The 22,225-nt window shown below is 39.5% G+C and overlaps 1 protein-coding gene across 2 annotated transcripts in view; it reads right to left on the reverse strand.

Annotated features, from left to right (window-relative positions):
• LGR4 (leucine rich repeat containing G protein-coupled receptor 4) overlaps positions 1–22,225 on the reverse strand; it is a 106,349-nt gene that overhangs the window by 11,947 nt on the left and 72,177 nt on the right. Inside the window, exons 3-14 of one of the 2 annotated variants that reach the window (XM_066637530.1) lie at positions 20,255–20,326; positions 19,255–19,326; positions 10,944–11,159; positions 9,386–9,457; positions 8,814–8,882; positions 7,407–7,478; positions 7,241–7,312; positions 4,924–4,992; positions 4,390–4,461; positions 3,486–3,551; positions 2,283–2,354; positions 257–328 (exon numbers count right to left, since the gene is read on the reverse strand). In XM_066637530.1, the coding sequence (XP_066493627.1) occupies positions 257–328; positions 2,283–2,354; positions 3,486–3,551; positions 4,390–4,461; positions 4,924–4,992; positions 7,241–7,312; positions 7,407–7,478; positions 8,814–8,882; positions 9,386–9,457; positions 10,944–11,159; positions 19,255–19,326; positions 20,255–20,326 (996 nt within the window). The remainder of the gene's footprint in view (positions 1–256; positions 329–2,282; positions 2,355–3,485; positions 3,552–4,389; positions 4,462–4,923; positions 4,993–7,240; positions 7,313–7,406; positions 7,479–8,813; positions 8,883–9,385; positions 9,458–10,943; positions 11,160–19,254; positions 19,327–20,254; positions 20,327–22,225) is intronic. The other variant, XM_066637539.1, reaches the window with a different exon arrangement.

Below are 22,225 nucleotides of genomic sequence, written 5' to 3' on the forward strand. Positions count from 1 at the left end.
TGGGACGGGGCAAGGATATCCAAAGCCACCCCATACTTCATAATTTCCTTGGAGTAATGTTCCCCCCTCCCCAGAATTGCAGCAAGCTGTATTCAGCTGTCAGAACATGATTCTATTCTCTAGATGCAGGTGAAATGGTGTTTTAAAATAACCTGAATTCAGGGTGTTATGGGAAATAGGAATGAAGTTGTCTGAGAAGCTGAAATGCTACTATTTTAAGACTAGAAACTTATACTGTGCTAAATGGCCTACTTACAGGATGGTAATAGCACCAAGCGTAGCAAATGCTTCCTTGTAAACTCGATGGATCAAGTTTCTGCTGAGATCACTGCAATTTTAAGAAGTACTGTTGTGTTAGTGATTTACATTGACACTTCCAAATGGCCATTGTTTTCAGTTCAACGATTACATTATGCTTCAGGTCACACTAAACTTCTGACAAACAACTAAGTAACTTGCAGCTCAACTGTTTTCATGCAATGTCACTGTGACAATTTTCTCAACACAATCCTTTAAGGACATCTCTTCTACTGAAAAGTTGAGAAACAAGGTCTGGTGGGCCACAGCCATCTAAATGGGGGCTACAAGGATCTGCTCACTGTTTTTTCTTCAGGCCAGCACCAGACTGAAGACTCTTTTGAAATGGGTGGGAGTATAGCAGTTTCTGATGGGTTGCAGGGAGCTGCAGCTCAAAAAAGAAGGGAAAAAATTCATTGCACAAAAAGCATGCACACACTGGACTGGAGTTTAAATTCACAAAAAGAATTTGTCTGTGGAGTCCTATGCAACCATCAGGGTTGTCAAGCAATACTTAACTAGCTTAACTGTACTTCATAGCTGTAGCATTTGAGGCTACACTCTCTACATTGACCAACAGAGATATAAACACAAAGTTTTAGATTAGTTATGTAAAACTCACTAACTGCTTTTTAAGTAGATGTATCTTGTATAAGGTAGACATTATATTGTCAGTTGTCATTGGTGTGCAATAGTTAAGTGTACGTATGAAAGTGTTTAGCTCACATGGTTCATGAACCAACGATCTGTGCAATTACAAAGAGTTACTACAGAGGTACAAATACATTTGCATATGCAGAGATGGTTGGTGCAACATAAACTGGGACTCATTCTCTTGGCCAGTCAATGGTTGTGTGAAACACCATGCAATGCAAGACTTATCAGTGATCTAATTCTTGGCCATGATACATCACTCAAAGCAACTGATGTCAAGGTGCATACAATACAGAACACACTCTGCAAACTGAGATTCCTTGCAGATTCAGTTCAGTAACCTGAAATCACATTCCAGATCTTACTCCAGATCATTAACTCCCTGGCCTGAATCACATCCTGGACATCGCTAAGGAATCAGTTAGAGAAAAAATACTAAGAAACTCAGGGCACAGCCTGAGGACACACCAATTGCCTTGCTGAAGCTACATAGGATTGCATTGGTCAGTACTTGGATGTGTGACCACCTGAGAACCCCCATGTATGCTGCCTTGAGTTTCATGATGGAAGAAAGGTGGGATATAAATGGAAGTTTTAGAAGTGACACCACTGCTTTCAGTGTGCATTTTTCAAGAGGTAAAATAAGTAAAATTAAAAAGCCGCAAGTTTGGAGTCTCATGGTGAATCCTGACGAGTCATGTGATATATTGTTGAAAAAGACAGTGCAGTTCACATTCAGCCCAGTATGCTTTATTCCCAATTATTATACCATTTACAGATTTTTGTAAAAAAAATTTGTGGCTCCCTTATATATTAACTTTTCCACAACAAACCTCTACATCACCCTCTTTCTGGTTATTGCTGGGCTTTTCCTCCATTATAGCCTTTTTCTAATTTCCTAGTGAATTTGCACCAATATATCCATGCACCAATTCACATAGATACTTATCTATTCCTTATAAGACAAGGCCTAGAATAAGTAATAATTCTGGTCCCCTGCAGATTTCATTATCTGTGGATTTCAGTATCTGCAGTGGGTTGTGGAACTGATCACTCTGCAGATACCGAGGGCCCACTCTACATGCATGCAGACACGGAGTTTCAAACTGGAAGTTGGAGGAGTGTATATGAGTGGATAACACATGATGTATGTACTGGCACAGAAGGCGACAAAATGCAAGAAAACATCATGTTGAGGGGAATGGTCTGGACACAGTCTAAGTTAGAAAGGTAGCTATTTTACAATCCTTGCTCTGCTTAAGTGTACTGTGAATACCGAGCAGAGTTTCCAACTTTTTAAATTCAGGCCTTTTTCAAGAGAATATACTCACAGGGTACGCAGAGAAGTCAGTCCCTGGAATACATCATCTTTTATTTCCTCTATTTGATTATGCTGCAAAGAACTGAAATATGGAAAACTGTTACATGTAGGCAGACATTCACCAAAGAAGGCACTTCCATAACACAGCCTGTCCTGCAAGGACAAATCTTATTCAATTTATTAACTTTGATCACTAAGGAGGGGTTTAACATCTTACAGCATTAAACCCACGGCAATACCATCCTCCCCTCCCCCCCAAAAAACCCTGAGAAAAATAATCACAGAAGAGAGAAAGTCTAGTTTCATTCTATAAGTTCAGAAAAGGTAACAAGAAGAATGGGAATTTAATTATATACCAAAATAAAAATAATCACATGACAAGAAATAGGGCTGACAGGTTGAGAGTGAAGAAAAAGTAAAAAAGCAATAGAAGACCAAGGCCTAGAAGCCACACACAGCAGCCAATATGACAGGCAGAGACAATTAAATATAGGTTGTATCCCAAGTTCAGCAAGTCTTAACTAGTAGCCCAGTCCTACCCATTCCCCCCCTGCTGATGCAGCCATATCACCAGAACACATGCTGCATCAGGCCAGAGGGGGGAGACATCAGAGTTCTCCTCCAGGTAAGCAAACATTTGTAACCAGGGGTAAGCCTCCAGTGTCTTACAGTGCCAGCTCGAACCTGCGCCAGCAATGTAGCTGGTGACAGTCCAAGTGGACCAGGGTAGTGGATCAAGGCAGGGAACAGTAATAGGATACCAGCGGTGCTGCCACCGCCAATACTGCCCCCTTCCTGGCCTCAATTCATCCCCTCTTTGTCCCCCTCCCCACCTCCCTCCTGCTCCCCCTGCTGACTTGGTGATTCCAGGGACTTGGAGAACCTGATGGCATGCCGCCGTGGTCACTTGCAGTGGTGGCCCAACTTTATAAAAGCAGCATGTTGTCTTTCCTGATAGCCATAAAGAATCTTACGCTGCCAGAACACATAGTTCTGGCTGTGTAAGGCCCACATAGGATTGGGCTGTCACATCAATTTCGATGGGATTCGGTCATGACTAAATTTCCTTCGGTGTGGCATTTAGGATACAATCCTGTGTTTACTGAAAGCTTTCCAAAAAATGAACTAACATCCCAATTCTAACCAACTTTCCAGTCCCGACACAGCCACAATACGGCTCTCCCCCCGATCAGTCCAGTACGTTTTTACTTACATTTCTTCTAAGGAACTGCAGCCTTTAAAACTTGGAAGTTGCTTTATGTTGTTATATGACAAATCCCTTGAAGGGGAGGGGAAAAAAACCCTTAGTTAATTTTGCTGTGTTTTATCTAAAGAGAGTAAGCTGGCCCCTGTTCAGGGTGACACCATCAGTACTTTTATATCTTCCCCCACTCAAGCTATTTCCCCCAAACATTGAACTACCTTCACTATAAGGTTTTTTAAAGTAGTTCAGTTGTTTTAGTCCCAACAATTACATTATGAAGTTTATGAATACAAGACTTGAGATTTTTAGATTCACATAGGTTAGATTATTATTTTTTCTTAAAGAGCTCTCTGCTTGGAAATGATGCACCCCTTTGCAGGAGCTACAGCAATTCCAGGAATTGCATTCACCTGTAAAGTGAAGGAATACGAGGAGGTGGAGGGAGAAAAGAACACGTTTTCCCAACCACATTGGATAGGTTCAGGTCTGTAAGTCTCATAATATTTTGTGATTAGAGAAAGAAAAGGGGAAATATTTACAGGAAAAGCACATCCATCAATAGCAATCCATTAACCTACTCTTATTTTATACTCTCTGGCAAAGTTGAGGTCATTGGGTTGGAGTTTCCTGCAATCTGGGGCTATGTGGTCCAAACTAACACCACTCACTGAGCGGATGGGCTTGTGACAGGGATGTCTGATCTGGCTAGTTTTAAAGTGATTTTTTCCCCCCTGTGCACCACTGGACTAATGTTGCACTGGTGGAATATTGCGTTCATGGATTTTCTTCGGGATCCAACAGTGCTGCATGGTCCAGTATCAAGGGGTCTGCTTAGAGCAGTTACAATCAAACTCATGTTTTCAAGGGAGGATTTCAGTTATAAATGAGGTAGAACCAGGAGATTCCTACTTACAACGTTCGAAGTATTTTTCGATCTTGGCATAGATCAGTGGGAAGGCTGCTTATTTTGGTGCCTGTAAAAGTCCTGTTTAATAAAATACAAGCATCTGAGTGAACACTGATAGGACAGCATTAGCAGAATTAAAAGGACAGTGATCTACTTTCATGTTTTGGAGACCCCAGAAAACACTTGTTTCTAGCCACTGAAAAGAAACCTTCTAGTGTGGGTGCATTTGATGTTCTGAGACTGTTGATTCATCAAACCATAAACCTAAACAAATATGAAAATAGGATAATGCTTTAACTGAATCAATAAATCTTAAATAGGCATATTCCACAACATTAAAAAGAACCATGCCTATTCTGCTTTATTTCCCTTTCACAAAACTTACATACAGCATATTGCATAAGATATCCATATGAAAGTCAGATCTTCTACACTCAGCAATAAATTGAATTTTCAATTGTAATTTTCCTGTAAACAATCCGAAGGGAAATGTTTTTATGAGTTATTTACTAAAAATAAAGTTTGACAGGAGACACTTACAGACTCTCTAGATTAATCGTTCCCGTTAAATTAGGAAATGACTGCACCATGCTGGCCCCACGAATGACCCTGAAGGTAGAGAAAAATGCACGTGTGTTAGAGAAACTGATGTATTTCATTAGACATTTATACTAATTTTTTCTGTTCTCCACTGAGATTTACATATGTTAGATTTAAATACATTTGAATCACACGTCGGTACAAAAGAGGAATATTGGTCAATGTTTGTCATCTGCTCAGAATGCTCAGGTCTGGAATGTAGATTCCTTCCAAGTTATTTACTTAAACTATTTGTCACCTTTCAGCCCCACTTAGGGGACTATCAAGATAGCTTACAGTATACAAATAAAAAGAATATTTAAAACAATGAATACAGGCGTGTGTCGCTTAACAACCTTCTGCTCAATGATGGACTGTATATATGACAGTGGTCAAAGCACAATAAAGATGCTCTTAATGAGGTAATCGCGTCTCCCATATCCTGCAGCAGAGTGTACACAGAGAGGCTCTTAATGCAAAGAAGAGGCAATCTATCTCAAGCAGCCTGTATAGCCAGCTAGTGTCTGGCAGGGAGTGTCTGTTTACACAAGAAAAGCAATAGACTGGACTGAATGTTCACTTAATGACCTAATCGCATAACAGGGATTGGAGAATGTTTCCCCGTCATTAAGTGGCGCACATCTTCAAAGAAAATCTAAGAGAGACAGAATACCAATAACTAAGACCAGAGGAGAAAAATGAACAGCAGACAAAATAACAAAACAGCTAAGAGGTAGTTCTTAAACTTGTTTATGATCTCCAATAAATAGGTCAACTAACTTCACAGGAGAGGGTATTCTGCAGTATTTAGTGGGTGCTACCCACTAAAAAGACCCTGTCCTGCATTCCCACCAGCCATTCCTCAGCAGGGGAAAACATAAGAGCAAGACCTCCAATGATGACCAAAGCATGTGAACACTATTACTGTAAAGAACTGGTTCCGTTTCCAAGAAACTTTCATGCCCTCAGAGTCATTTTTGGTTTCTAAGAAATGCGCCAAATACACTTGTGCCATGCAGCTCTTACATGGTATTTTTACTCTTACGAAAGCCCTAATACATCCTTTATGAAAATCTCACTATGGAAGATGATTTGGCATGTTATTCATCAATACATAATGTAGAGAGAAACCTTCAAAAGAGTATTTTGCTTCTAAAGAAGAACTGCATTGTAATAGTGACCACCTTCAGGGAACAAGTCAAAATCTCTTCATTTTGCATTAAGCAAAGATGTAATCTAAACTACATCCTTGCTTCACTCTAAGCTGGAATCACCTTAAAATAGTAACAGAACATACAATCTAAATTAAACACACTATTGCAGTTTAGCTAAGATTTTCAAGGCCAGCTTAATGTTTTCCAAGGGCATATAGCTTATATAAACATACTAAGATATAAAAACCACTGGGTTCCCTGGGGTTTTACTAGGAAAAGAGAAACATAGCAAAAGGAAGGAGTGTTCATAAGCAAGCACTGAAAAACCCACATATCAACTGATACCCTCCACATTCCAAGGCTCAGTTGTTCTCAATATTCCATAGAGCCTGGAAGACACCAAGTACTGTATACGTCCTTTTTACTCATTTGTTTGTTTGTTTTAATCACTTTCTTTTAAATTTACAAACTAATACACTTCTGCTACCTAGAGAATACCTCAAGTATGCAGAAACTAAGCGACCCCCCCCCATTTCATTGCCTGATAGAAACTGCATTACCCAAAATGGTTGTTTGAGATCTCCAAGCTGCATCTTATTACTGCTGCACAGATGCTTGCCTTGCATCTTACCTAATGATGTTTTTCTGAGTGACTCTAATGCATTTCACTTTGTAATTGTGAGTCCATTGCCAATATACTATTATCATTCTTGTGCAATTAACATTATCATTGTTTATCTTAATTTATGAATTTAATTATGAATTATGAGTGCTCTTGTTGTTTTCTTGTTTCGTGGGAGTAATCAAACTTGGACCAGTTTTCCCATAATAAAAACTTCCCAATGACTACTAGAGCAAGCTGGAACCTACCACGGTGAAGCATCCTTATTTTAGTCCTGCTCTGGGCTTGCTCTCCTCAAGGAATAACTAAACCTGTTTATGGGAACATGCCAAGGTTGCAGTCCTTGGAATTAATTCCACTACAATCAATGGTATCTCCAAATGTTTATGTTTAGGAACAGAGTGCCAGAACTGACTAGTACAATCAGAATCTGTATAGGTAGTTTTCCAAGGAGTAGATAACAGTACAAAAATATTTTAGAGTCAACTGCCAGAGTACTTACAAGGAATGCAAATCTGATAAGTTTTGAAAAGCTGAGTTCCCCACAAAGGATAGAGGATTATCATACAGATGTCTGGAAAAAAATTAATGACAAACTGTCTCAGTCAATAAAAATTGCATTTGGGGCCATTAATCCAGTCATGTAAACAAGTCTTGTTAAAACTTACATAGTTCTTAGAAGAGGGTTTCCCACAAATGCATTATCAGGAATCACGGAAATATAATTACTGTGAAATCCCCTACAAAAGAAAGTTAGAAAACCCTAATCACTGTTGAGCACAATGCTTAACTGAAGAGTGAAACGTTAAGAAAAGTTATGGTGTTGTCCCTGCTGCATCAATTGGAGTGGCCGTCACACACTATCCAGGTGTTATGCCACATCACACGAAAGGCAGCCCCACACAATCATGGTAATTGCCCAGAAGCTATATCAGGGGTATTGAAACTTTGGCAAGAGGGCCACATCATCTCTCTGACACTGTGTCAGGGGGCCTGGAAATAATTTACATTTAAAATTTGAATAAATTTACATAATTGAATATAAGACATGGAACTTATATGAATGAATGAAGGCCTTGCACAAAGCAAGGCTGGCCTTTCCTTCGCTGCCACTGCCACATCACAGACATGAAACACCAAGCAGTGGAACAGGGGTGTTCAAACTTTTTGGCAGGAGGGCCACATCATCTCTCTGACACTGTATTGGGGGCCAGGGGAAAAAGAATTTACATTTCAAATTTGATTAAATACATCTATTAGAGATGGAACTTATATGAGTGAATGCCGACCTTTCCTTCACTGCCTTTGCTGCATCGTAGACATGAAACAACAAGCAGTGGAGGGAGCCCTCATCCCACAGCTCATGCGAGAGGTCAAACAGTCACCCCCATGCTGAGAACAGTTGCGTCGAGCCAGTGTGTACTCCAGCAAGTCTTTGAAGGACCAGAGGCTCACTGGAGACTGAGGGCTCCCCACGGGCCAGATTGGAAATTCCCAAAGGTCGCAAATGGCCCCAGGGCCGGGGTTTGGGTACCCTTGATCTATACCAGTAGAGTCTAAACAGTTTGCTTTTTATGGCAAAGAAATATTCCAAATTATGTCCTCCTTTAATTAGAACCCTGCTGAGGATAAACCAATCCATTTTATACAAAAGAAAAAAATGAAAGCAGCTATATTTGCCCATTAGGAAAAAAAATCCAAAATGAGAACAGTTTCATAATACCTTTAATGGAATCAGCTAAAAATTACTGGTTAGATAGCTAGTCACTGCTTAGATAGTGTCACAGAGGCAATGTACATGAATTTGGACAAACTCCAGAAGTTAGTGGTAGTCAAGGGGGCCTGGCGTGCAGTGGTCCATGGGGTCACAAAGAATCGGACATGACTTAACAACAAAAATTACTGGCTTTGCTCATTGTTTTGCAATTCTTTGATTGGCCCCAACAAAGGTATTACAAATTGATACCATTTCCACTTGGATTTAATCCATTTTAGATTTCCAAATCCTTTACATCTCAAAATGTGGAATTTTTTTTTTAAGCTAATAAAAAAATGCTACATGCAGTAATACTCACAACTCCTTTAGGCTTGGTAGTGCTTTGACAGCCTCAGGGAACTCAACCATGTTGTTGTCATTTAGGTCTCTAGAAACAACAGCATCAGTAGCATTATGTAGTGCTCACTATTGAACTAATTTCCAAAATGAGAGTAAGCATTAAAAAATTAATTGAGAGAAACCCCAGTTATTTTTTTAACATATGTTTAATTTAAAAAAATCTACTGGAAACTTTCAACACAAAGGCAGTATTAAAAAGTCATGCAATATTGTACAATTGTACTGTGCACCTCATGCAATCAGCAGACAAACTGCAGACTCCTCTGCATGGGCCTCATAAATTTTCCCCACTCCTGTTGCTAAAAGTTCTGCCCAAGCTGAAAAATGTGGGAAAGGCAAGCTATGGCTCAGTTCACTGTTTTGCAATGAAATGTTCAACACATTTGTACATGTACGTAAATATGGATAATCACCGTGACACCATAATTATAAAGTTGAGCCAAATCTTTAGATATAATTATGATTCAATGGCATTAAGTCTTTTGTAATGCATTTTATCCAATTACAGAGCCCCTAAGGCAGGATACTTACAGTGTTTCTAGGTTGTTTAATCCATCTAAACAATGCTGGCCCAATGTTTTTATTTTATTGTTATGGAGATGTCTGAAAACAAAACAATGAAAATTAGTCTCGTTCAATAGCTGAAAACAAATATAACTCACAAAGAATAACTAGGTTGATTGGTTGCTAATGCACAAAAACCCTTTTGACACAGCACAAAGAACTCCATGTACCTGTTTAGCACAGGGATTGGCAAGCTTATTATTTCGGGCCCCAGCCCTGCAGTATCTACTCATAAGAATTCAATTCCTAGGTGTTGAAGCAGGTTGCCTCAGATTAGAACAAGATTTTTGTTCATATTCTGCTTTAACAATGGACATACCAAAATGATTTATTCTTCTCTAGAAGGCCAAGGAAGAAATTTTTCCTTTAGATTGTCTTTGCACAGTATTACAAAAGCCAGGCAGAAGCTCACATGTGCTTCCCCCTCTTTGAGACTGCTTAAGAGTTCCTCTCCATGATGAAGGCTTCTCTCTTTAGGTTCCTTCTTCACGAGACTGGACACCACAATGGAACCTAACTATGTACATCCTACCAAGAGAGACATGCTGGGAATTATCACTGCAGGCTTCAGGTGGGCAGTGAAAGTGTGATATTTTGGCATGTGTTAAAGTAAGCCACAGAAAGTAGTGATGGCATCTTGCCTGGATGACTTTAAGAGGAGATTGGACAAATTTCTGGAGGAAAAGTTCATTACGGGTTACAAGGCATATCAGGTATGTGCAAGCTCTTGGTTTTAGAGGCAGGCTGATTGCCAGATGCAGGGGAGGGCACCGGGACGCAGGTTGTATCTGTTGTCTTGTGTGCTCCCTGGGGCATTTGGTAAGATACAGGAAGCTTTGGCCTGATCCAGCAGGGCTCTTCTTAGGTTCTTAAATAAGACCTTATAAAATTGGTTTTCATCTCCTGTTACATGAGCCTATTATGCTTTATTCAGTATTTTATACAGTTTTACATTGCTGTATTCTAGATTGCCATGGGTTCATGACACACACAGGAAGATGGGATATAATTACAATCATTAAATTTAAAGAGACTGCATGAGAGAGGAGAGGGTTTGGGTAGAGAAGTGGATTGATGCAGTTCTGTCTATTGTGGGCTGCAGGAAGGTAGCAGCAGGTGAAAGGCACACTAAGATTGCTGTTTCCCCTGTCACCCACCACTTGATGTGAATGGCATCATTCACATCATGGATGGGCTAGCCCTGCCTGATCACCATGGAGGGATGGGGTGTGCAGAATGTTTACAGGCATGCACATCCAAGAGGTGATTGCAATACAGTCAGTTGTCAAAGTCAAAACTGAAAGTAAATTCTGATGACCACATAACATGTGCAGCAATGGGAAGTCAGTTGCTTGCTTTAGGAATAGACATTTTAATCTTATCTGGAAGTCATTGTGTCTACTATCTGAAGACTAATAGTCTAATAATATATTGGTGTTCACAGACAAACCACTGAACCAAAATCCTGTGTAAATCTCGCTGTTACTCCGAAACACTTAAGTGTTCAGTGAGATGAAATACTTACAAGACAACGAGGCTTGAGAGGTTGGAAAATGCAAAGTCAGGGATGCTGGTGATTTTGTTGAGAGCCAAGGTTAAGGCCTGCAAGGAAGGAAGGTTGCTGAGTGGACCAACGGGGACTTCAGTCAGGCTGTTATCATCCAGCCACAGATGACGCAGTTGAACTAGGCCCACAAAACTATCTTCTGGGACAGCAGTAATGTGGTTAGCATCCAAGCGCCTGAAGAGAAACAAGATGTTTATTACCATGCCCTGCAAGTATACTGCATGAGGAAAAAAGTCTTCAAGGACCAGAAAGAAATCAGCACTTGTCGGTCGGGGAAAGAGCAACTGAAACTATAAATAGATCTCAACTGAACATGTCAAGCCACTACAAAAACTTAGAAGAAAAACAACAAGCATTAAGTGCACAGGTCGTGTTATTGACAAGCTGCTGTCCTCGCTCAGTAAGCAATGCTGACAGAGTATACCTAGAATTTACAAACAGGTACTTTTACAACTACCCACTTACTTCGGGAGAGAGTGCTTTTAAGTATAAACAACTGCAATATCACCACTCTTATAATAATTCACTTTCCTCCCCAATTTGAGCAAAAATTGAGCCAAGAGGTGAATTCAGATATTCACACTCACTCTGAAAATTTAACACAATCTGAAAATTAATTAAATTAAGAGTTAAAACAAGAGACCCTAACTATACTGCAAACTTCTTAAGCAGTGTTACAGAGTATAGGCTAACAGCAAAATTTTTATTCAACTGAACTGCAAGGAAACTCAGTATAAATTATATGCATTACAGAAGAAGAGAGCTATGCATTTTTGTTTTCATTTAAACAATACTCAACGCTGCTAGAAACTGGACTATGGGCAAATCTCTAGGATATGAGCCCACAGCCAAAATAGCACAATGGATATTCTGTAACTGTGCATTTCAATTTCTGCTCCTCAAACCTTGAGCAAACTATACTAGCCACTTAATCTCCCACACAACATTATAATTATATAGGAGCTATTCCTATGCTGAGCTTATCCAAAGCTGATTTTCCTGTGTGATTTTTCACCATGGAGAAGAATTACTATCTAAGCACTGCCAGCTAAAAAGTAATGCATCTGCATATCGTTTGCCCTGTGGTCAGAAATGTGCATGCTCTTATGCTAAATGGTATTAACAAATATGTTGACAGTGGAACAGTCAGGTAAATTAAATGCTTAGCGATAAGAACAGCCTTAAGAACAGTATCTTTAAAAGTATCACCTGTCTCTTCCCACAATTCCAAGTTCACACACCACAGTGAAGAAAACAACTATTCTTCAAACGAGTTAGAACTTCCCAAATAAGTGCCCTTTCAAGAACTAGTACAAAGTTTTCAGAGTTTTAAAATAAGTTTAAAGCAACAGGACCCAGTGCAAACTTGAGGAACTGACTGTGTTGAAAGTACATTACATTATTTGTAAAAGATACAAAAACACTGTTTAGAAGTGACAAGAACCAATACTATTGTTACATGCACAAGAATGGGGATAAAGATTGCCCTTACTTAACAGATTACTCCACTAATAATATTTCCTCATAGTTGCAATGGCAGTTTACAAGCATTGGCTTTCGTTACACAATGAAAATAAGATTTGTTCCTCAGATTACAGTTAATGAAGCAGATTCTTTTTCCTTTCACAAGGGACTCAGGGTTCTAATTTTCTCTCTGAGCATTAGCTAGTAAGGCTTATTTAAAATTACAACCTGAAAATTTATGTTCAGTTGGAAAAATCTTGAGTTTTGTTTTCACTTTGTCAGGTCTCATTCACACCTCAGGTCAAATACATATAAAGAGGCAAGAACAAATCAAACATGTTTTGCTTATGAAAAATGTAAGATTAAAATTAGTCTAAAGCTCATTTTAGCTATGAGCTTGCGAAATTGGTCAGTTAATTCCGCAAGCAGACACTGGCAAGGACCAAACAAGGAATGAAGCAGCAGGAACGCAAACAGATAGAACATCGAAGGCCACACTGGCAAGATGTTCTTGCAGTAAAGGAAACAACTTCAAAGACATGGGGGGGCACTGCCTCTGTCTTATCTTTCTTGCCTGTTCCAGTCATCTAAGTAGGCCTTGCTTTTGCAAGTCCACATGAGTTATTGATTTTAGTTATTTGATTTTTTTTGTAAATTGCTTTGTGAACTTATTGTTGAAAAGCCATATATAAATATTGTTAATTATAATTAATAATAATATTGCAGCTAGAGTCAAGGCTCTTATACTAACTGCTCCAAGACTGTGGAACGATATTCCCAATTCTGCTGGCTTTCTGATTCAGCCTTTGATGCTCAACTTTTGTGCTTGTTTTTATACTGTATGTTCACTTCATTTAACTTTTCATGGTTTTGTAAATGACCTTGATTTTGGAAAGGTGGCCTGGAAATATTTTAAACTAAGTTACAGTACAGAATATAAAATGGGGGAAAACTGGTGTGTGAATTTAGACAGCATATGGCACAAACCAACATAGGAGCATCTTTTTAAAAGGCTATTCTGATCATTGCCTTGGACTGTGACTTCCTCTCTTGCTACATTTGCTTTACCACAACTGCATTTACATGACTTAGGAAATCTAACAGCATTACTCTAGCAGCGAGACGCTTGATATTGACACAAGAAGTCATATCAGAGTGTACATTTGAGATAAACTGCTTTAGGACAACGAAGGACTGGAGTGAACTTTGTTCTTTTTAAGTGCTACTTCAAAAACCACAAGGAAATCACTTCAACGACTGCAGAGTGGTTGTTAGATTTAAGAGGGAAGCACTGATAAGGGTGAATACAACAGAAATTGCATTATGACAAATCCACTCTGAGATACCACACTTACCAAATGTACTGCTTCTAGTGTAGCACAGCTTACCATATTAAAATGTACCTTACTTCATAAATGTAAGAGCTACTACATCTGGTACTTTATTGCTACTGCTTCATGATGCAAAAACATCAGGATCTGTGATCTACTTTAAGTTCGAAAATGTGTTATGCCACAAAATCTAGTGCGCAATAAATACTGTAAACAGCTCCAACTCAGCCCCCCCCCACTAAAATGTTTGCGTAATGATGAATTTCAATCATTTCAAATGGTGCTAACTTTAACATCCATCCTTAATGGCTAAATCTTTCATTCATTTGTCCTTGAAATTGAAAACTATTTGAAAATATGCCTCAGAGCATCTCTCCTAATGTACATCACTCCCATTTAAAAAATCTTCATATGGTGTGGAAGGGTTAAATGGACCTATCTACTTTCAGCAAGTCATGACAGTGACTGTAATTATGGGATAGGCCACTTGCTTTGGGCACAAATGGAACACTTGTCAGTTCTTTCACTGAGAGCTTAGTTCCACATACTTCATGTCAAACTGGGCACATTTCATTTGCTTTTGAAAATAAGCGTGAAGGATTTTTTTATTTTTAGTATTTTGTGAGAGAAAAAATACATTTAAGAACATTTAAGTTTGGAAAAGTTTGCCTGCTGACAGGTTTGTCAGACAAGATAAAAAGCTGAGAAAAAAATCCCTTTTGCAACCCAGAACTTGAACACACATATTTCATTAGACTAACCAACTTGTGAGGAGACTGCTCTAAAGCCACAGTATAAGAAAATTAGTACAAGGTATGTCCTGGACCTGGATCACTTCCCTTACCCTTAAAGTTGTATTTGATCTGATCATGATAATACCCATCTTTTCAGATAGTAATCTGAGTCACTTAAAAACAGGTTTTTGAATCCCTGAAGTCTCTGATTTTAGTAAATCATCCTGTCCCACAAACCATGGCTATACTCTAGCCCAGTGGTTCTCAAATGTTTAGCACAGGGACCCACTTTTTAGAAGGAGAATCTGTCAGGACCCACTGGAAGCGATGTCATCAAGCAGGAAAATTTTTAACAATCCTAGGCTGCAGTCCTTCCCACACTTACCCAGGAGTAAGTTCCACTGACTATCATTGTTAAAAGTCTGATAAAAGTACAGATCTGTAACATTTTCCCAAATGCAGTCACATACCATGGGAGCATGAAGTCTAATATATTAAAAATAAAATATTGAAATGAATGGGGACCCACCTGAAATTGGCTCGTGACCCACCTAGTGGGTCGTGACCCATAGTTTGAGAAACACTGCTCCAGCCTCTTTAGGGAAAAAAGCCAATGTAAACATAAAACCAAATGCAACTGTTGTGCTTTCCATTTCCTATTGCACAGCAATTTGTGTGAACAACAGCAGTTGTAAAGCTTTTATGAACTACTTTAATAAAAGCTCAAGAGTAACAGTAATGGCTTTTCAGGGATCTACCTCTCAGTAAATTAAAGCTACCAAGATATACATACACAGGGGCAGCAAATCAAACTATTATCAAGGAGTCAAGAGGTTCCAAAGAGGAGAAAATGTAATTTGTCACCAAGAAAAAATCCCCCTGAAGCCCTCTTTACGTTAAGTTAGGAATACTGCCAAACAATCAGCTAAGCAGTGTTTACACATGAGGATTTTGGACTGAGATGACAGCTATATAAATCTTTTTTTCTTTTTAAGGCGAGGGAGAGACAGAGAGAACACAAGCAGCAAATTTCTAATATTTTACACATTAAGAGTTATCTGCTTTAAAGATCACAGACCTCAAGACCTTCAAAGGCTTTTTCTCTTGAATCTTACTCCTAAGAGTCCATTTCTATTAATACTATAAGTACAGTCATCAAGCTGTTTTATGCTTTGGGGGGGGGGGGCTAATCCCAAAAGCTCTGCATCTGATGGCCTCAGGAAACTGCAAGCATAAAAATAAAATCAGGTTGCTGAGACACTTGTTGGCAGATGACCATCATTCATGCCTTTGCAAACTCAGCAAGACTGTGGCAATACATTTGGTAAGAGACTTCTCTTAATGGATGTTCCAAAACTAAAGCAGAGCAAACCAGTCTAAAAGTGGATAGAGTTTCTCCACCAAAAGTATATTAACATCACCATCTGCACTGGCTTTGCAACCTGAAACAGAACATAGCTTTTAATATAGGAAGTTGCCTTATCCTGAGTCAGAACACACTGATCCATTGTCTGCACCATGATCTTTAAACAGTCAGGGCCTGGGACCCACCCTTGCATGCCAAGCTGCAACATGGGACCCTGGACTGGAACTTAGCAGCAAAAGGGGTGGACCAATCAGTGACGGGCAAAGCTCAAAGGAGAGTTTAAGATGTACAGTTATTCTACATGCACTCAAGTCCCCTGCCACAAAGTTATACACCTATAATACCAGTCAGATCATCCTTGCACAAGTCACAAGCATAAAGAAAGAACTCAAAGTACATAACACAACGCGTTGAACACAGCAGTAGTTTACACAACACATATATAAACCATACATCGCATATTATTAAGGAATTTAGCATGGAGAGATTCTGGAAAACAAATTTTTGCACTTTGTATATAAGTAATACCAAGTTCAGGAGTTCTAATCCAAAGGGCTACAAGAAAATGCTCAGCACAGAACTCAAAGTTCATGCAAAACTCAACAATTATTAAGCCACTCCTAATCACATAACTCCTTGGTTTACCTAGGAGCTGTGGGCAAGAAAGTAGTTTGGCAGAAAACTTGCAATGAGCATGAGAGAACATGGGCAAGGATAACTCAACTATTCACTATCTAGTTGCGTTTGTTTCTGATGAGTAAGATAGGTTTACAACTGTTCTTAAATAACACAATGGGCTTACTTCTGGGTAAAATAACACCATTTCAGACACCTTTATCACCAACTTACAAGATACTTTTGGACTTTCCACAGACAATGCTGGTCGATCTTTCCTTGACTCATGTTGGTTCAGTTGTCTGGGAATAATTTCAGCTTGTATGAAACAAGGATGCAGACAAGATCCTCCGCAAAATTAGACCACATGCGTGATCCTTGCTTGGTTTGTTAAGACCTGTCCTGGGGGGACTGGCTGAGTAGATAAGGGAGGATTCATCTTAGATGAGGTAAGGGTGTTGCTCCTTGCTTTAAAATAGGGTGCAATTCTCTCCCACCCCTCAAAAAAAAAAAGGAAAGAAAATCCTTCCTGGGTTCCACTGTATTGGAGAACTATCAGCCAGATTCAAAATTTCCATTTCTGGGCAAGATGATGGAGCAGATAGAGGCATCTCAGTTTCAGGGGGTCTAGGATGAAACAGATTACAGGTTGAGCCTCATTATTCTGGTGGGTTCCCTTCCAAGCACTCACGTGGATGGCAAAAAACGCACTATAGCAAATCAATTTAAAAAACAAAGTTTCTTTGCACTGGTGATTTAAAAACAGCCTTGCTGACCTTTGTGATAACAGTCATTAAGAAGACAATCCATCAATCAGCCATCCTCCAAGCACTTAGAAAGCTTCACACAGCCCCTCCCTTCACCAATGCAAACCTTTCTTTCACATGCTCAGGGGGAAGGGAGGGGTCCGCTGAAGAGAGAAGGATTGATGGATTGTTAGCCAGCTGCCCCCCCCTTTCATTAAGGAAGCTATTGTTAAAGGACTGTTCAGTTTTTTAAACTGATTGTAAAGGGATGCATTTTTTCCCTTCTCCAGAGATCAGCACATTCCTTCTCATTTGCAGTGGCCATTCATGTTGAGTCAAATCTGCGTATAAAAAATCCATGTATAAGTAGGCTGGACCTGTATCTAGATCCCTTTCAATTCAATTTCAGGTTTGGCTTTGGAACAGGGATAGCTTTGGCTACCTAGGGAATGGACAGGGAGTGCATCCTTGTTAGTCCTGCTGAAACTCCCAGCAACTTTTGAAATCCTTCTGAACCATTTGGTCAGGGTGGGTATCAGGAGCATGATTCGGAGTAGTTCTGGTCATTCATTCTGGTGGTTCTGGTCTGATCAATCTCAGAAGGTGTTATTGGGGGGCACCTGTTTGCCTCTCTGGCATAAGGGATGCCATCCTGAACCCCATACTGTTTAACATCTATATGAAACCAATGGGATAAATCATTTGATGTTTTAGAGTTAAGTATCATTAATATGTGGATGACACCCAGCTCTACCTCTCTTTACTATCTAATATCAGTGAAGGTGTTGAAATTCTGATCATAGTCTAGAGGTGGGAAGGTTCCAGACATGTGTTAACAAGCTGAAATAAAATCTGGACAAGAACAGAGGTTGTCTTGATTTGGGAACCCATGAATCGGGTGCTGCATAGTCAACTTATTCTGAGGTCACACTCCCCTCTGCAATGCAGGTTTGCAGCCTGGGAACCCTCCTGGATTCATTACAGTTTCTAGATCACCGGGTAGTAGTGGTGGCCAGAGCGTTTTCAACCAGCTTTGGCTGGTGTAACAGTTGCAACTGTACTTGAGTCAATCAGATGCAACCACAGTGGCTCACGTCTTTGTAACATCAAGACTTTACTACCACAACGGTCTCTATGTGAGGCTGCCCTGAAAATTGTCCAGAATCTGCAGTTAGCCCATGTGATCGTGAATGCTCAGTGGTTTGATTCAGTGGTTTGATTCAGTCTGACTGCTACTCCTCCAATTCGATCGGCTGCTGGTTTGGGGCACAATTCCAGGTGCTGGTATTGATGCTTAAGCCCTATAAGGCTGACCTCTCCGGGCCTCAGAACACCTCTGGACATGACTGGAAGGTGCTTATGGCGGTGCATATAGGGGTAAGGCAAGTGCCCAGATCTGTGGATTTGGGTATCCACCAGATTTTAGGATGCTGAGGGACAACTGTAATAATAATAATAATAATAATAATAATAAACACAGGGTTGAACCCAAAGATCAACAAGTGGCTGGAAAACATCATACAGCGTTGTTATGCAAATGTCTGTGCAACAGGTTGCACAATAGTTCATTCAGCGCTGAGCTCTGTAGCAGTTTCCATTATTCTATTTCTGCAAAACGTTGCACAAGCAGAAGGCAATCTTTGAATTTAGTTTCACTTTTCTTGAGTAACACTCGCAACCCTTCTGTGAGTGGAAGACACCTACAGATCCAAGCTGCGGTCTATGGATCCTTTCAGACATTTCTGTCCACTTTATATATAAATTACAAGATTGAGACTAACAAATCTAATGTGAAATGCTCCTGTTGTAGTTCCATTTAAGAAAATTATGTATTTGCAATCAGTGCAGACAATACCCTTCCAGGTGCAATTGGAGTAAAATATTTTAGAATCACAAATATCATGTTGCTCAAATTGTGACAACAGCAGTTTCCAGAATGTAGAACAAGGTTGCAAAGATCTTAAAAAAGGAAAGCAGAGAAATGAGAGGCAAACAATTCATAACAAAACTTACAAAGACTGTAGTCCACTGAGTCCCCTGATGGCCTCATTAGGAACGGTTTTCAACTGGTTATTCTGCAGAGTGCTGCAAGAGAACATGAAAGGTGTAAAATGGATTGGGACCACCAATGAATTATGGTTTGTTCCTGCTACATCTCCTCATGCATCTTTCCTCCTGTGTTCTAGAATTCAGCATGAAACCATTCATTGCAATATACCTTATCCCCATCTCTAGTTAGAAAAAGTTTTCATACTTTCCTTGAGTGATATGAGATCCTTCTATATCTCATTTTACCATGGCAGTAAGCCCCCAACCCAAAAATGATGTAGCCTAGTATTCTGTTGCCTAGTGATCGGCATTTCTTCAGCTCAAAATATTTTCATTTTAATCTGGAATGCTGTACAACCAGAAGCTCTGAGACACGCATGGAGCATTCTCTTGCAGGCACAGAACTCTGCAGCTTCCCTTGTGGTGACCAACTGAGATAGAGCCATATGGATAGGATGCTCTACACAGAAGTAATTTGGAAGCTGCTGTATGATCCTGGCAATTATATCAGCTTGGTATCACAACTCTGGGGAAGGGTGGTTCTCGGGATGTTATGCTGGAAAAACAGAGCCATAAAGCAAGCCACTACATACAAACTGCTTGCTACAGTAAGCAACTTCTGTGAAATTCCAATTCAGGTTGAATTCAGGTTCACACCACGATCCTCTGTACATCAGGAATCAAATATTTCAGGTCCAATTAAACAGAAAAAAAACAAAAAAAATTACAATCACTTTCCCCCTTTCCTCAGCACCTAAACGATTAAGCTTCCATCACAAGAAAAAAACGACATCGTAATTTCATATTTTGGTAATTTCACAACTTTCCATATTAATGGTGATGTGCAGCCCAAAGAAAAAAACAGAAAAAATATATGTGCTAATGCTCAGTTTGTCAGTGAATACACTGACTGGGCAAAAAGACAGAGAGCTACCCCATGAAGCTCTAAAACTTAATTACTTACAGAAGTTTGAGTTCCTTCAACCCAGACAAGGCCTTTGGGTGGATAAAAGCAAGGTCATTGCCAGCCAGTCGTCTGGAAAAGATTGTAGCAATAATAATAATAACAACAATAAACAAAAATACAGCATATTTTCAATTGTCAACAATTAAATCATCAGTGCATTAAAATGTTCAAGTACCTGACATGCTCCAATTATACTGTACAGAATGCACTCGCCCTCACTCAACTTGATCCTTTTTAACAAAGGCATAATAAGTGGAAGTTTTTTTTTCTTTTCACATCCCATCCTTTTTGTCCTCAGAACAATCCTGTGCTGTGAGACTGAAAGATAGTGACTGGCCCAAGGTAATCCTGGATTTGAACCTGGATCTTCTAGGTCTAACACCTGAATCACTTTACCATCCTGGCTCACAGTATATATTTGCAAGAGAAACCTACACTTCAAGCATTAAAACACACATTGGGCTGTATCTTACTGCCATGCTAAGTATGGTAATCTGCAACTCATGGGGCTCACAAGAACATCTTGAGAAGGTAGTGGCCAGAAAACTTTATTCTACTGATGAAGGTGATTTTCCACATCTGCACTTTCATGATTGCACGCATCTTATGATCAGAAGGTGCCATTTCATTAAAAAAACTCCATGAAGATTCCTCTGCAAGATCCACTTAAGATGTTTCGTTCTACTCCAGATACTAAGAAATTTCTCATTTCTTCTTGCGTTCAAACCCACTTGATTTCTGTACACTGTACTTGAAAACTGCTCTCCATACAAGTGGCACTCTTGCTCCCTGGTGACCTGGATTCTTGTCACGCTCAAAGCTACATGTGCACAACAGCCACTTGCGTCAATAACACATGTGTCTCATGTATTCCTGCACCAAGTACTCCCCTTGACATCCCAAAGCACCAGGAAAGAAACAGCTTTGAAATGGAGTTATGTCATTTATCTTTTCTGCATGCTTTCTTCAAACATTTATTTAGCAGTAAGTCATTGTTGTTATATGGTCCCATTCCTGTCAACTGCTAATACTTATGACACTAGATGTTTTGTCTAGGCAAGAGATAAGACAATACTGAACACCTGGTAATCCCTGGTTGCCAACATCAATAAGAACTTGTTTTCAGCCGAATTAGTTGCTTCCTTGTTTGTTCTAATACTTCGGCTAAGATCTAACGATGCCAGTATGGATTAGAAAAGGCAACAGGGAAAAAAAAATACAATGGGACCGTTTGGACAAAATATTGTACTTAAAAACTGCAAATAAAAAAATTGAAATTATACTTTAGCTTCAGTAACATCTGAAGGAACATGTCAGCAAAGTAAACATTTGGTTCCCAGATGGAACAGGAAAAAAAAATTGTGAGTCCTTGAAATGTCCGCAAAATGACTGCTGTGCTCATCTGAGTAGAGTACCTGATGTTAACATTTCCTAGATAATAATTTGTCACCTGTTTATGTTTTCCAACATTTAAGTGATAGCATACTGAATACATAAAAATACAGCTTGTTGCAGACAACCAGACAGAGGTTTTCTGTGTGTGTGTGGGGGGGGGGGGGAGAGCTCATTTTAAGGCCAGACAGAAAATGATTTCTATATAAGGAGAATGGTAACAAACCATTTAGTTTTCAAATGAATTCTTGGCAGTTTGACTCAAGAACCTTCTATCACTTTGCATTGCAATGCACTCAGAAGAAAGTTCTTATTTCTTGTTATCTACATTATTTCGTAGTCATCATTTCAAGAGCCAAGTGTTAGCACTTTAAACATTTTAAAAATCAACACTGTATCCATTCAGGCTGGGGTTCGGTAGGCCTCACATGCATATTCAAAAGCATAGAACCTATTCAGACAGTGTCTCTAACTATGCTGTGACATTATAAACATGAGCAGGCATGATCTTCAGTTTCAAGGATTCCGTCCTTTCCCCTCCCCCTCCCCTTATAGGCAAGGATTGGAAATTTCTGA

Source organism: Tiliqua scincoides, chromosome 1, assembly GCF_035046505.1.
Source record: "Tiliqua scincoides isolate rTilSci1 chromosome 1, rTilSci1.hap2, whole genome shotgun sequence".
Classification (NCBI taxonomy): domain Eukaryota; kingdom Metazoa; phylum Chordata; class Lepidosauria; order Squamata; family Scincidae; genus Tiliqua; species Tiliqua scincoides.